At 36.8% G+C, this 13,332-nt stretch overlaps 1 protein-coding gene across 1 annotated transcript; it reads right to left on the reverse strand.

The window, feature by feature from the left end:
- Positions 1-8,035: 8,035 nt before the first annotated feature.
- On the reverse strand, positions 8,036-13,014 carry LOC126828098 (uncharacterized). The gene is made up of 3 exons (XM_050557676.2): positions 12,664-13,014; positions 9,456-10,948; positions 8,036-8,048 (listed from the first exon to the last, which is right to left on the reverse strand). The coding sequence occupies exons 2-3, from the start codon at positions 10,916-10,918 to the stop codon at positions 8,036-8,038; spliced, it is 1,476 nt and encodes a 491-aa protein (XP_050413633.1). The 5' UTR covers positions 10,919-10,948; positions 12,664-13,014.
- Between the last annotated feature and the right edge of the window lie 318 nt (positions 13,015-13,332).

Genomic DNA, 13,332 nt, shown 5'->3' on the forward strand with positions numbered 1-13,332 from the left:
CACGAAATAGCCTATGTCGCAATAGATCTAACAACGTAGCTCTAATCAATGTTTGTTAATGTCGTGATATTAAGTTAGGAAAGTGTGACGGCTGTCCTAAGTTAAAATTGATTTTAGTTAAAATTGTCCCTAAAATGGTTTTGTGAAACGCCACTATTTTAAATTAAGATACAATTTTAACTTACAATATTATTTTAGTGAATTTTATCTAAAATGCTTCAAATCGTTTTGTGAAACGCATCTATCTTAAGTTAGGATGGAATTTTAGTTTAAGACGATTTTAAGGAGATATAAGTTTTTGTGAAACAGGGCCCTGGTGTATTTCGCCGAACATAACTAATTTGAAATTAGAGTAAAAACAGAAACGATTGAATGTAAATCAGGGCCCTGTTTCACAAAAACTTAAACTAAAATCACTAAAATAGATTTTAACTAAAATCAAACTGAAATTTTAAATTTTATGCGTTTCACGAAGATCGATTGTAACTTAAAATGCAATATTTATAGATTTTAGTTAAAATTGCTTGCGCTCGCTCAGTGCACAATTCCGGTGAGGGCACATAGGGTGTGAGCGTACACGCTTCAGAACTGAAAACTTTTGCCAGGTTAAACTAACCGTTACAATACCAATGAGGAGGGTCTCATACGTTGTAACAATGTCTGCACATGGTCAGTCAGTCGTAGAGAGATGAAATAGATAAGGTTATTGCGTGTTTTTTGTTTTGAAATGTATCAGTAGGTTGGCCTTGAACTTGCATGTCGCTTTCGTGACCTTGGCATTTGATTTACTCGCAGTCTTCAATGGAAATAATGCGTATCGATAAACTAAATCGCTTGAATTTCGTAGTTTTATGGTATTTTGGATAACAGAAACTATTGAGAAATTGTCACAAACGTGTGATATTTCTGACTCAAACGATTAATCTAGACTAAACTATTGTCGGTTTTTAAGAACTTTTAAACTAATACACGAAAAAACCAATGTTCCGGCGATGCCTAGATTTGAAATGTCAGTTCCATGAACCCTTTCAAAAATAATTTGAAAATCCCATTGTGCCACACTCCTTATTGCCTATCTATCTTACTAAATTTTGTCCGCGAGAGCACCATGCAGGTGGTGATAACCCTTGGGTCAGGGATTTGGACCAAATTTTTTCTGTGAGATGGGTTAGTACCCAGATACATCCCCACAAAATATTAGATTGATTCAATTGATACCGACCTGGAAAATTGGAAAAGTATTTTTTAATCGAAAAATAAGCCAAAAATAGGCAATTTTGGATCCAAATTTGAATGACCTGCTATTCGGAAAATAATTGATTTGGATAGACAAAATTTTGGGCATTAGTAGGACCACTCAGGTTCCTCCTTCACACTGAGTTTGAAGTTTCTACTGCTTATGCTACCTTGGTACTGGCCGGATACCCAACTCTCTCTGAAAATTGAATTTAATGAAAACCAATGTTTAAGAGGCTAAAGCTCGTTCTTAGCAGGGACTAGGACCAAAGTTGAATGTTACCCACAACTAGCAACCTTCCTACTAACAAAATAAAAAATAAAAATGACCGGAACAGTCATAATAAAAACAGGAGAAATATATTAAAAACACCAAACATTAGGATAAAATGTCCCGTCTATCAATACCCCAGATGAATTATATGTATGGACATCTTTACAAATTTAATATATTCCATTTAGTCGTTAGCAAGGATGATTTACACATGAGAGGAACAAAGTAAAATGAGATTTAAAGTCCACTGGACACAAACTAGGTCATTGTGGGACTAGCATAATATGGTGATGCATACTGTATCTATGGACATCATCACAAAGTTAATATATTCGTTATCAAGGGTGATTTTGACTTAAGAGAGAGAAATGGGGTTTAAGGTCCACTCAACACAAACTAGGTCATTTTGGGACTAACATATGGTACAATTTTACTTCAATAATACACTTGTGGGAAAAGAGAATATCCATGAGGTTGAACAAACAACACCACACCATGTCACCGGCATACTGTCACACCACTTAACTCAATGACAGACCTTAGGATCTAAAGTCTATGTGTTAGACCAGGGACAAGTTTCATGAATGTCCAATGCAATTTAAACAGAACAAATCGTCTTCTATAAATATGATATAATGAAAGGTGAAATATTATACACGATTCAGTGTAAGCATATTTTAGCTCTTGGGTAAAAGAAGTGTTTCTGAGGGATGTACATGTTCGCTCTTGTAACAGGTTTTAAGGACGAGGGGATTGTAGATGATCCCGTGACAGTGAGTCTTAGTCACACAATCAGCAAGACGACCATACAACACCTTTTCTGCCAATGTTTCTTGTGCCAAATAGGTTATTTTGGTCAAACATATTTTAGGAATCAGACCAGCTTATTCCCATCTGTATTTAGGAGCCGATCATTGTATGGAAACATTTGGACGTTTTCATGGAGAGGCATTGCAGATCGGGAGGCTATGATAATTTTATACCGACATCCCTGAAGGAGAAGAGGTCAAAAACAGTACTACAAAATAAAACAGTACTCTGTGGTCCAAAAACCTTGAAGGAAGGTCAGAGAGCATTTACACTCGAACGTAGGAATCTAAGTAAGTGAGCACTTCTGCTCGAACGTAGGTATATGTAGGAGTTTGGCACATGCGGGCAACATTATCCTGGAGTGCCATAAATCCTGTTTTGATCTATGCCATGATTCAGAGATTTCAATACCAGACATTAAATGTCCCTACATGAACACTTCTGAATGTTTCTTCTTATGGTTCTTCGTTACATGAGCAGGTGTACAAATTAAAAGATATCAAGTTTATGATAGTCATGTCAGTCAAATTTATACGATGATCTGCTCATGAATACAGATCTTAATAACAGTGTTCTGATCCCTGCAAAATTACACACCACCTATGACCCTTCCCTATGGCTATCAAGCAAGCGTGAAAGTCAGATTTTGTCACAAAAATATTATGATTTTAAACAAAATGATCTATTTGACACGATTCACGTTGAAATTACGAAATATTACAAGTAATGGTGATGATCAGTAGTCATTTGAAGATAATCGTTGGTCATTGCTGAAAAGGTGCTGCTTTGGTTAAATTGTGCTAATATAAAAGCTTGCTATGCCAGTCCTTACATTTATGCACTTCCGTGCTACTAACTACTGAATACAGGTGAGAATAATCGTTGCCTGATCCTGCAAAATTATACACCAGTTAAGCCCCTTTCCTACGATGACCGCCAATGTCCGATTTTGTCACAAAAACTTCATGATTTTTAACCAAGATAGTATATTTGGCACAAGGAACGTTCAAGTAACAAAAAATAGTACTAATGTTCATAATCAACGGTCATTTGAACTCTTGAAAACAGTATTCGGTCATTAGTGAAAAGACGAATTTCGTGGAAAATACCGTTTTTACACATTTTCAGAATATTACAGCACTCTATTGGGTTGCGTTCCGGTCAGTTTTTTTCTTTTGACATTTACTTTGAGAAATGCCCTTCACAACCACACCAAGCAATTCTATGTCAGACCTGCAAAGAAGCAGCTACATGCGTTTTAGGATAGCATAGTTTTAAACATATGTAAAATGACCACTTTATGATCACTCACAAAAAATTCCACACGATTCATTCATTCCCAAACGACTAGGATTTTAAGACGACTACTAGGCCTATCATACCTGACCAATATCAAAAATGTAGAGACACAACTTTTCGGGTAGGAGCGTTTTGAAATTAGGGTAACAAATTGGTCGAAATATGTCAACTTTTGCCCCAAAACAACAATTTCCAGTTATACCGGAAGTTGTCCGTTCAAAATTTTTTCACTCCATCATGTGACTTCTGTCGCCTAGGGGTCCCCATAGACCAAGTATGGTTGAAATTTGCTGACCCCCCGGATTATCGTTTTTTTCAATTTCTGCATGGTGCTCTCGTGGACACGCTCTTAAAATGATTTTTCCAAATATAAAATACCCTTGGCTCCTATATAAATCATCATAACCACAAAGCCATAAATACTTTGCATATACGTATATAGTAGTATTATAGGACTGACGGGGTTTCGATCCCCCGGTTGTACTTGACAGGGAGTAGAGTTGCCCGTCCAAGCGAATTATTAAAAAAAAATTATCCATGTTTTAGTCAGGAAAAGCCCCCCTCTCTCTCTATCTATCTCTCTCGCCCTGTCTCTCTCTTATTTTTTTTTTTTTTTTTTGGTCTATTAATTATTTGAAAATAGTATAATTTATACTTGAATCATGGTAATATATAAAATAGTAACAAAGAGTTTTGTTTACTGGGGTTTTGAGGTTTTCTTGTTCTTGGGGTTTTAATTTGGGGCGTCATCTAATTGCTTATATTGCCATACAATAAAATAAACGAGTGGGCCGCAGCTATATTTCCCATGGAATGAAAAAAAAAATGAATGAAAATTATTTTTGTGAATGATAGTATACAACCCGGGCCATTGGCAATATTATCATTATTCCAAATATATCCATATGTCGCAATAGATCCCACAACATGTTCTAATCAATGTTTGTTATCGTGATTTTAAGTTAGGAGAGGGTGACAGCTGTCCTAAGTTCAAATTGATTTTAGTTAAGATTGTCCCTAAAATAGCTTTGTGAAACGCCACTATTTTAAGTTAAGATACAATTTTAACTTACAATATTATTTTAGTGGATTTTATCTAAAATGCTTCAAATCGTTTTGTGAAACGCATCTATCTTAAGTTAGGATGGAATTTTAGTTTAAGACGATTTTAAGGAGATTTAAGTTTTTGTGAAACAGGGCCCAGTTTATATACATTCTTATTACACATTATTATATGCGTTGCGACCCATTTGTGTCAATTTCTAGGTCCCAAATAGAGAGAGAGAGAGATTGGGTTTAACGTCAACTCGACACAAACCAGGTCATTTCGGGACTAACACATGGTTCCATTTTATTTCAACGATTCGCTTGCGCGTACTTTTCTTTAGCAGTGGGAGGAAACCGGAGGACCCGAAAAAACCCACGAGGTTGGACAGGCGATCCTACTCTTTTTCACGTACAACCGGAGAATCGAAACCACGCCAGTTGACTCAATGACAGACCTTATGATACAGCGCGCATGTGCTAAAAATTCGGCCACCCAACCCGCTCCAATAATCGTGAAATGTCATTGAAGTGTAAAAATTGTGTTAAATGCAACACAAACAGCGTTATTTCGGGAATTTGTTTCAATTATTCGCATGTGCGTAGGTAATGGAAAGATTTGGGACGGGGGTCTAAAGACGCAGAGAATCCCCATGATATTACACAGGCGACCCCACGTCTTGTCGCCACAGGTCGAAACCGCACCACTAAACTCAGTCGAAGGCCATACCATCTCAATCACAAACTGTTGACTAAATTGTAATGTAAATGTAAATGTTAAAGTAAGTAAATGATACCCCCAGATGTAATAAAAAAAAACGATTTGACTTTCTTGCATGCACCCACAAATAACACTGATTGACAGTCGTTAACCGTTGTATAAAGTTATCTAAATTATTAATTAGACATTAATTAACCTATCCAGACCGTAATCAACTCTCGATGTCATCGCTAGCCTGTGATATTTACTGGATTAGAACCCGATCTGCTGCACAACGCTCATTGATGATTAAATCAAAAAATGGATAATCGAGAATGTTTAGTAATGATGATCGAGGCTAGGCCAAAAATTCAATCGCTAAATTCTCGGTTCAGAGTGGATCAATTTGACTGAAATTTGCAGCAAATTCCCTTTACATTCAGTGCCGGTGGAAGCAATTCTTGATTGGGTGGGGGGGGGGGTACTGTCTTACGACTGTAGGCGAGGGTCCAGGGGCCGCATAACTTTCAGGCAAACACGTGAGGTGAAAACAAAAATTTATATTTCATCACTCTACTTTGTGCGACATTTTACGGGCATCGATTATGTTTTGTGAATTCATCAGCAACAGTCTGATTGGATGGTTGGAATTCGGGTCGGAATAGGGTGGTATTTCTCTTGAAAACCGATTGGAAACTTTGAAGTTGCTTAATTCATAGGTTAATACAGTTGTCTTCATGCTATGTTCCCACTATCACGATTCGCGCCAGGAAAACGTGTCTGCGATCGCTAAATTTTCCAAATTATCCTTAGGGGTTGTGTGGGAGAGGGGTCCTACATGTTAAGCTCTGTTCCTGTGCCTCTCGTAGAGACGACCGGCATCACCAACTGTAACCCGCAATTATATTTTGGGGGCAATTCAGGTTATGCCCCCTTACATTCATCGAGCTCGTAAGCCTTTGCTCGCAGCCGGGGATCTTTCAACCCAGGGATCAGTATAGAGCATAATAGGGGTTTCTTCTAAAAGCCTAGGTTCAAGAAGTCTCACGTCTATGTTAAAATCAGACCTCGTTGTATCTAGCGGCATAATTACTTGCGTGCAATAACCCTGATAAAAGTGTACTCCGCTGGGCCTGACATTATTTAGTTTTTAACTATTATAGTGAGAACTGCCACCTCTTTATCTAATCTCCCATAATGTATCTTTAATAATATGTATTTTATTATACCAACTTTTAGTTCAGGTTATGACATTTCTTTAAAGACCAAATGCCACAATAATACGAAAATGGAAAGCGGACAATAAAGAAATTTCGTATGGGCTGCAAAACAGTAGGGTGTTACTTCATCTTACATATTGTTTAAGTGGCATTTAACAACTGGATGAGAATGACACATGACACAATTATATGGAATACATGTTACTTGAAGGATTTATTTCAGCGACGTTTTGACGAGGGTGCTCCCATCTTTATCAAGTAACTTGTATTCCATATAATTGTGTCATGTATTATTCATCTTATTTAGTTTCATTTCACATCCCATATTATAGCGGGGGGTTGGATGGCTGAATGGTTAGCGTGCGCGCGCTGTATCATAAAGTCTATCATTGAGTCGACTGGCGTGGTTTCGAATCCCCGGTTGTACGTGACAAGGAGTAGGGCCCTGTCCAACCTCGTGGGTTTTCTCCAGGTCCTCCGGTTTCCTCCCACTGCTAAAGACCCCTACGCGCAAGCGAATTATTGAAATAAAATTAAACCATATGTTAGTCCCGAAATGACCTAGTTTGTGTCGAGTGGACGTTAAATCCCATCTCTCTCTCTCTCTCTCTCTCTCCCATATTATAGCATACCGCTTGTTTTCTCCGTAATAGTAGTTATCTCCCTTGTGTTAATACTCAAACTTTAATACGACATATAGGTTTTTTTTCATTGTCTTGTGGTAACCTGTTAAAGGCCTCCATAATATAGTTTTTAGCCTTAATATAACCCCGTGATGTCGATGCTGACATACCACGAAAGTCTTTTATCTTGTGTTGTCTTTGTGGCGGAGTTCCTGTTCTGTCAATAACAGCCTGATTCGCGTTAATATTTTTCATTCTGTCTGCTGTAGCAATAGTAGCAACAGTTGTTAGTTCTGTAGATTTCCCACATCACGAACAAATGACGGCAGAGCGTGGGGTTAAGTTTTACTTCATGATAGCCAGTCGTGGGTATAATGAATACACACTATTACAAATTAAAGGTGCAGTATCCCTTAATATCTCTGTATTTGGTCGGGGGGGGAACTGATAGGGATGGGGTGTTACAGCCAGATGTTGTTTCCACAAGATGTCGTCGGTCTCTGCTCAAAGGGTGATAGAACGTAGATGTCGTCTGTCCCTGTCGTCTGTTACCAACATTCAATAAAACAAAGAAATACGTTATTTTTATCCTGAAATGGCCGCATTTTATGGGTGTACAATAGGATTCCCTCAAATATGTTATAACAAAAGCAAATTCGAGTATAAAATATGCCATGTAACTAAATGGTCATGCCTCGGGGGCAACTATAAAAATTATTAAAGTAAAAAAAGTACATGCGCGAACACAGCTCATTAGCTGGCATTCGGCAAACATCAGCAGATTCCAGTACCCTACATCTAGCCTCGGCTGTCCGCCATCCGTATTAAATTATTGTAAATATCTTAAACGAATAACAAACGCAAATTCTAGTATAAAATAACCTATATAACTAATAGTACATGCGCGAACACAGCTCATTAGCTGGCATTCGGCAAACATCAGCAGATTCCAGTACCCTACATCTAGCCTCGGCTGTCCGCCATCCGTATTAAATTATTGTAAATATCTTAAACGAATAACAAACGTAAATTCTAGTATAAAATAACCTATATAACTAAATAGTCGTTCCGCGGGGTAATTATCAAAATTATTAAAGTAAATAAAGTACATGCGCGAACATAGCTCATCAACTGGGAAACACATTCTGCGCTCAGCAACAAGAATAAATACTTCTCAAAATTCTCGAAGTAAAACTTGACAAAATCCGTTAAACATGGAAGCCTATACTTACAGGGAAGATAACTTTGGAACGGAAGGTCGCGGAATGCTTAATATCGATAGGATATGACCTCTTATAACCCGAATACTTCTCGCGTTCGTCATCCAGTGTGTCTGTTTTAATATATCCCGAGAAATATCTCAATCTGAATAGGATATAGTCGAGGAATATATTCAGAATACAATGACACAAAGTATCAATACAGATTCTAAAAGAAACCTTCGTATTTTAGTCTTTAAATACAATTTATTCCTCAAAGATATATCCATAACATATATTTGCAGCCGTTTTTCTTTTATTTTATAAACAGCATGTTATGGACTGACACTAATTGAGAAAACCCCATACCTACCTATATGTTATGTTACAAGTAATAATATGTACAAGATATATTTATCAATAATGAATGAAAATATGGCTATAAATAATCATAACAATGAAAATGAACAAAATGGTTATGTAAATATCTTAAATACCTCCCAACCCAATTAATACATTTGTTACTTTAAGGCATATTTGCTATAAGTTTAATTGACATATCCATTGCGACGATTTACAATCTATAAATCTAGTACAAACTGAAAGCTCTGTATAGATTTTAGTTTGCCCACCAGATCAAGTACAAGGTATGGGATACCAGTAATCACTCTTTATATCGACAGAGGTTCAATAGCGAGAACACAATAGTCATCATCAATAATTTGTCTTAGCCATAAATTAATTTTATTTTTCTCGTACTCGTTTAAAACCCCATCATTTGCTCTATAAAGTATTGCGTAATTATCAAATGTATACTTATTCCAAGCACAAGTCGGGGAAATCAAAATTAGCAGATTGCTATCTGGAATATCAGATTTGCTCACGACATTTCGTAACATTGATAGTTCCATGTTATTTTGAGGATAGTCTTTCAGATAGTTGTCAGTGGCCACTACGAGAAATGCCTTGCTCGAACAAATCGCATTTTCACTTTCATATAAGACTGGCTTTCCGGGCAATATATCGTAATGCCGAAAAAACACACGTAACCCTCTTTCCTTTAAAATAGGAAGAATTTCATCTTTAATGAATATAATATCGCGATCAGAATAAGATAAATAGACATCATAAACTTTAACAAATTGATCCATGGGAAGAATTCCACCTAATGCTTCCGATTCCATATTGTCATCTGGCACCAGTTCGCGATATGTATAAATCGTCACTATGAATAAACAATCTATTATAAAATGCAAAAATGCTTCAACATAATCTACGCAGAAGTATTCTAATATATTGAAACTGATTACATCGTGTTTCAATACAGATATGATCGTAAGAATGATATATATTTTAGTTGGAGAGCGGTATCTAAACTTTAACGGCGCTTTTAATGCCGAGACGTTAAAAGCACAAAAGAATGCTACCTTTAATAATTCAGAAAATCTTTTTTCGTAATTATCTTTAAAATATAATGCATAAATTACAACACGATTCGTCATTTCTATTACAAATCTAATATAAAGAAAATGGAAACAAATGCTAACAACAACAATTCCAAAAACCAAATATAGTCTGGGCTTTGCTGGACTATCTCTAGCAAGAGGTTCATCCAATTCCAATTCCGGGGGCCTCTTTTTAGTGATCGAAACAGTTTTGTATATGTCACCGAACATCTGTGAATTATCAACCGAAACTGTAAACGCGGTAGGATATTGAAACTCTTTTGTCTCGGATTTATTCAAATTCCTGTTAAAAACTTGACGACGTATAAAAAACTTATACGTTCCAGTACTATCTGGACTGGAACAAATGTTCATCCTGAAAAGTTTGTCGGAGTATTTTGTTACTTTATAATATACAAATGGCCATGTAAAAAGGCCATGTATAAGCCACGAACATCTGAACATACTGTGTGTTTCAATCGGTGGCTTATCATTGAATGTATAATATATTTCCATATTGTTCCAGTGGGGTAGTCCAGTAACAGGCAGTGAAAACATTACAATTCCACCTAAAGGCACAACAGTTGAAATATTCTCTTCTGGATATTGTTTAATAAAAACCTCTCGTGTGTACAGATCATCACTGCATTTGCATGCGTAAAGTGTCTCATTGTTTGAATTATTAGTCGAAGTTTGCAAAGTTGTATACCACGTAGAATCACCGAAATGAGACATAGTGGTTGTATTTATGTGCCGACTATCTTCTCCGATAGAAATTCCTTCTTTATCAAACCAAGAACATTGTGTAGTGCACCAGGTATCTGAATCAATTAACCGACCGCCTTTAAATTTATGAAGGTCTAAAGTGGGACTAACTTGATAAACCCAGCCTTTCCCACAACCAAACCAACGACCAAAAACAGAACCCAGGAATACAGCAGAACAAAGATAGCACAATTGAAATAACGCGCGAAAAAAACTCCATTTCCATTTTAAAGTTATGCTTTTACAATATGTCATCCGGTCACTCTTCGTATAAATTTGGTTTAATTCTTGAGATGTGTCCATCTGAACGATTTCGTCGGAGAAAACTCAGATCTGAAATATATGAAAATTATTCTTTAGCATACTGATCATAATCGTCATTACCATTGATTTCTAAGACTCAAGACGGGAAAAAAGATATGGAGCATCAGAAACGACAAAATTTTAATGACAGAAACGGCAAGTTTCAAACATGGTTTCTTTTTTGTGGTTTAGTTTTCAGATGGGTCAGCCTTGTCTAAGATATATTATGTCAATTCATTATCATTATTGTTTGTGATGGAATCTCCGTTAAACTTATATATATAATAACTATTTTTTATACGTCCATATTGTGGAAGTATTATGCCGCCACTCCTGTATGTGTGTGTGTGTGTGTGTGGGGGGGGGTGTTTGTGGGTCGCCTACAGAGCGCAATTCTTAATGAATTGTTTTTAAACTTTGTATATTGACTCCTTATACCCCAAGGATGATCTCTATTGTTTTTGGTGCATACCCGACTCCCATGGACAGAGTCCCGCCCTTTTTATGAATTTGTTTGTTTGTCATATTCAGGACGAATTTCTTAACGGATCATCTTGAAAAAACTTTGGATACTTGTTCTTTATACCCTAAAGATCACGCCTAATGTTTTTGGTGCATGACCAACCCCCTGGGACAGAGACATGCCCATTTCTCTTTGTGTTTCTGTGTGTCGCTTACAGGCCGCAATTCTTAATGGATCGTCTTGGAAACTTTTCATACTTATTCCTTATACCCTAAGGATGACCTCTAATAATTTGGGTGCAGGTCCGATCCCCTGGGACAGAGCCACGCCCAAGTTTTGTGTATGTTTTTGTGTCGCCCACAGGCCGCACCCATTACATATCCTTTTGAAACTTTGCTTACCTATTCCTGTTTCTGAGTGTCGCATACAGGCCTCAATTCTTAATGGATCGTCTTGGAAACTTTTCATACTTATTCCTTATACCCTAAGGATGACCTCTAATATTTTGGGTGCATGCCCGATTCCCTGGGACAGAGCCACGCCTAAGTTTTGTGTATGTTTTTGTGTCGCCCACAGGCCGCACCCATTACAGACCCTTTTGAAACTTTGCTTACCTATTCCTTATACCCTAAGGATGATCCTATTGTTTTTGGTGAACGCCCGACACCCAGGGGCTGAGCTACACCCATTTTTGCTTTGTGTGTTTGTGTGTAGCCCACAGGCCACAATTCTCAATGGATCTTCTTGAAACTTGATCTAAGTATTCCTTATAGCCTAAGGACGGCACCTATTCATTTTGGTGCATATCCCAACTCCTAGGGACAGAGCCACACCTACTTTTTGTGTTTATCATATACTGGCCGCAATTCTGAATGGATCATCTTCAAACTTGGCATGCGTATTCCGTATAGCCTAAGGGCAGCCACTATTGATTTTGGTGCATTTCCCGACGCCGGGGACAAAGCCAAGCCCATTTTTTGTTTAGCATCTGAAGTCGTCAATTCTGAAAGGATTATCTTGGAACTTAAGTATACTTATTCCTTATACCCCAAGGACGGTAACTATTGATTTTGGTACATGGTCCGCCCCCACTTGGGCGGTTCCACACCCACTTTTTGTTTAATATTTTGTCTGTAAATAATCTACAGGTTGCAATTATTAACATATTGGGATCCAATTCAGTATGATCCATCATAGGGAGGTACCTATTTATATTGGTCCATGCCCAACTCCCATAACTTTGGAACATAACTCTGTTTTTAACTGAGGTAGAATGTTTTACCTTGGTGTTGATGTTTATTAGGTGAATGTCTTGACCGAGTTCAATGATTAATATTTCATTGGTCGATGCTTTGGGACAAGATAATCTTGATTGTATCTGAAAGAGAGTAATGAAACTTAGTGTATAGCTGATAATCGGTTTGATTGCTCGATAATTTAAAAAAAAATAAACGAGCAATTAATTAATACGTGTCATCTATTTATTTCGGGATTTCGGCGAAGAACATCAGCCTAACTGTTGGCTTGTTATTATATGATTTAAAGTTACAAATATCAATAGGTTCATATCTTCTTTAATTTGTATTAGAATATTGTGGGATTATAGTAAATATATATTAATCATATTATTAGAAGTTATATATATTATTGTTTATTGACTACAAATATCTATTCTTTATCAAGTAATTATAACCTTTCGTGAAATCGTACCGATGACAGTGCGGCATTCATGACCTTATATTTTATTAACTAATGTGCAGAAATGGCTACGACTCTATTTCTTGTATATGATAATGTCATAAGCTCTTTCATTTAAAACTGTTTTATAATGTAAACTTAATAAAAGGATGTCGATGTTATATTATCAATGTCTATAATTCGAACGAAATTCCCAGACGACATCGATTTATACATGAATTACTATAATCAAAGCAACTAAATGTCTTTTAAA

Source organism: Patella vulgata, chromosome 7, assembly GCF_932274485.2.
Source record: "Patella vulgata chromosome 7, xgPatVulg1.2, whole genome shotgun sequence".
Taxonomy (NCBI): domain Eukaryota; kingdom Metazoa; phylum Mollusca; class Gastropoda; family Patellidae; genus Patella; species Patella vulgata.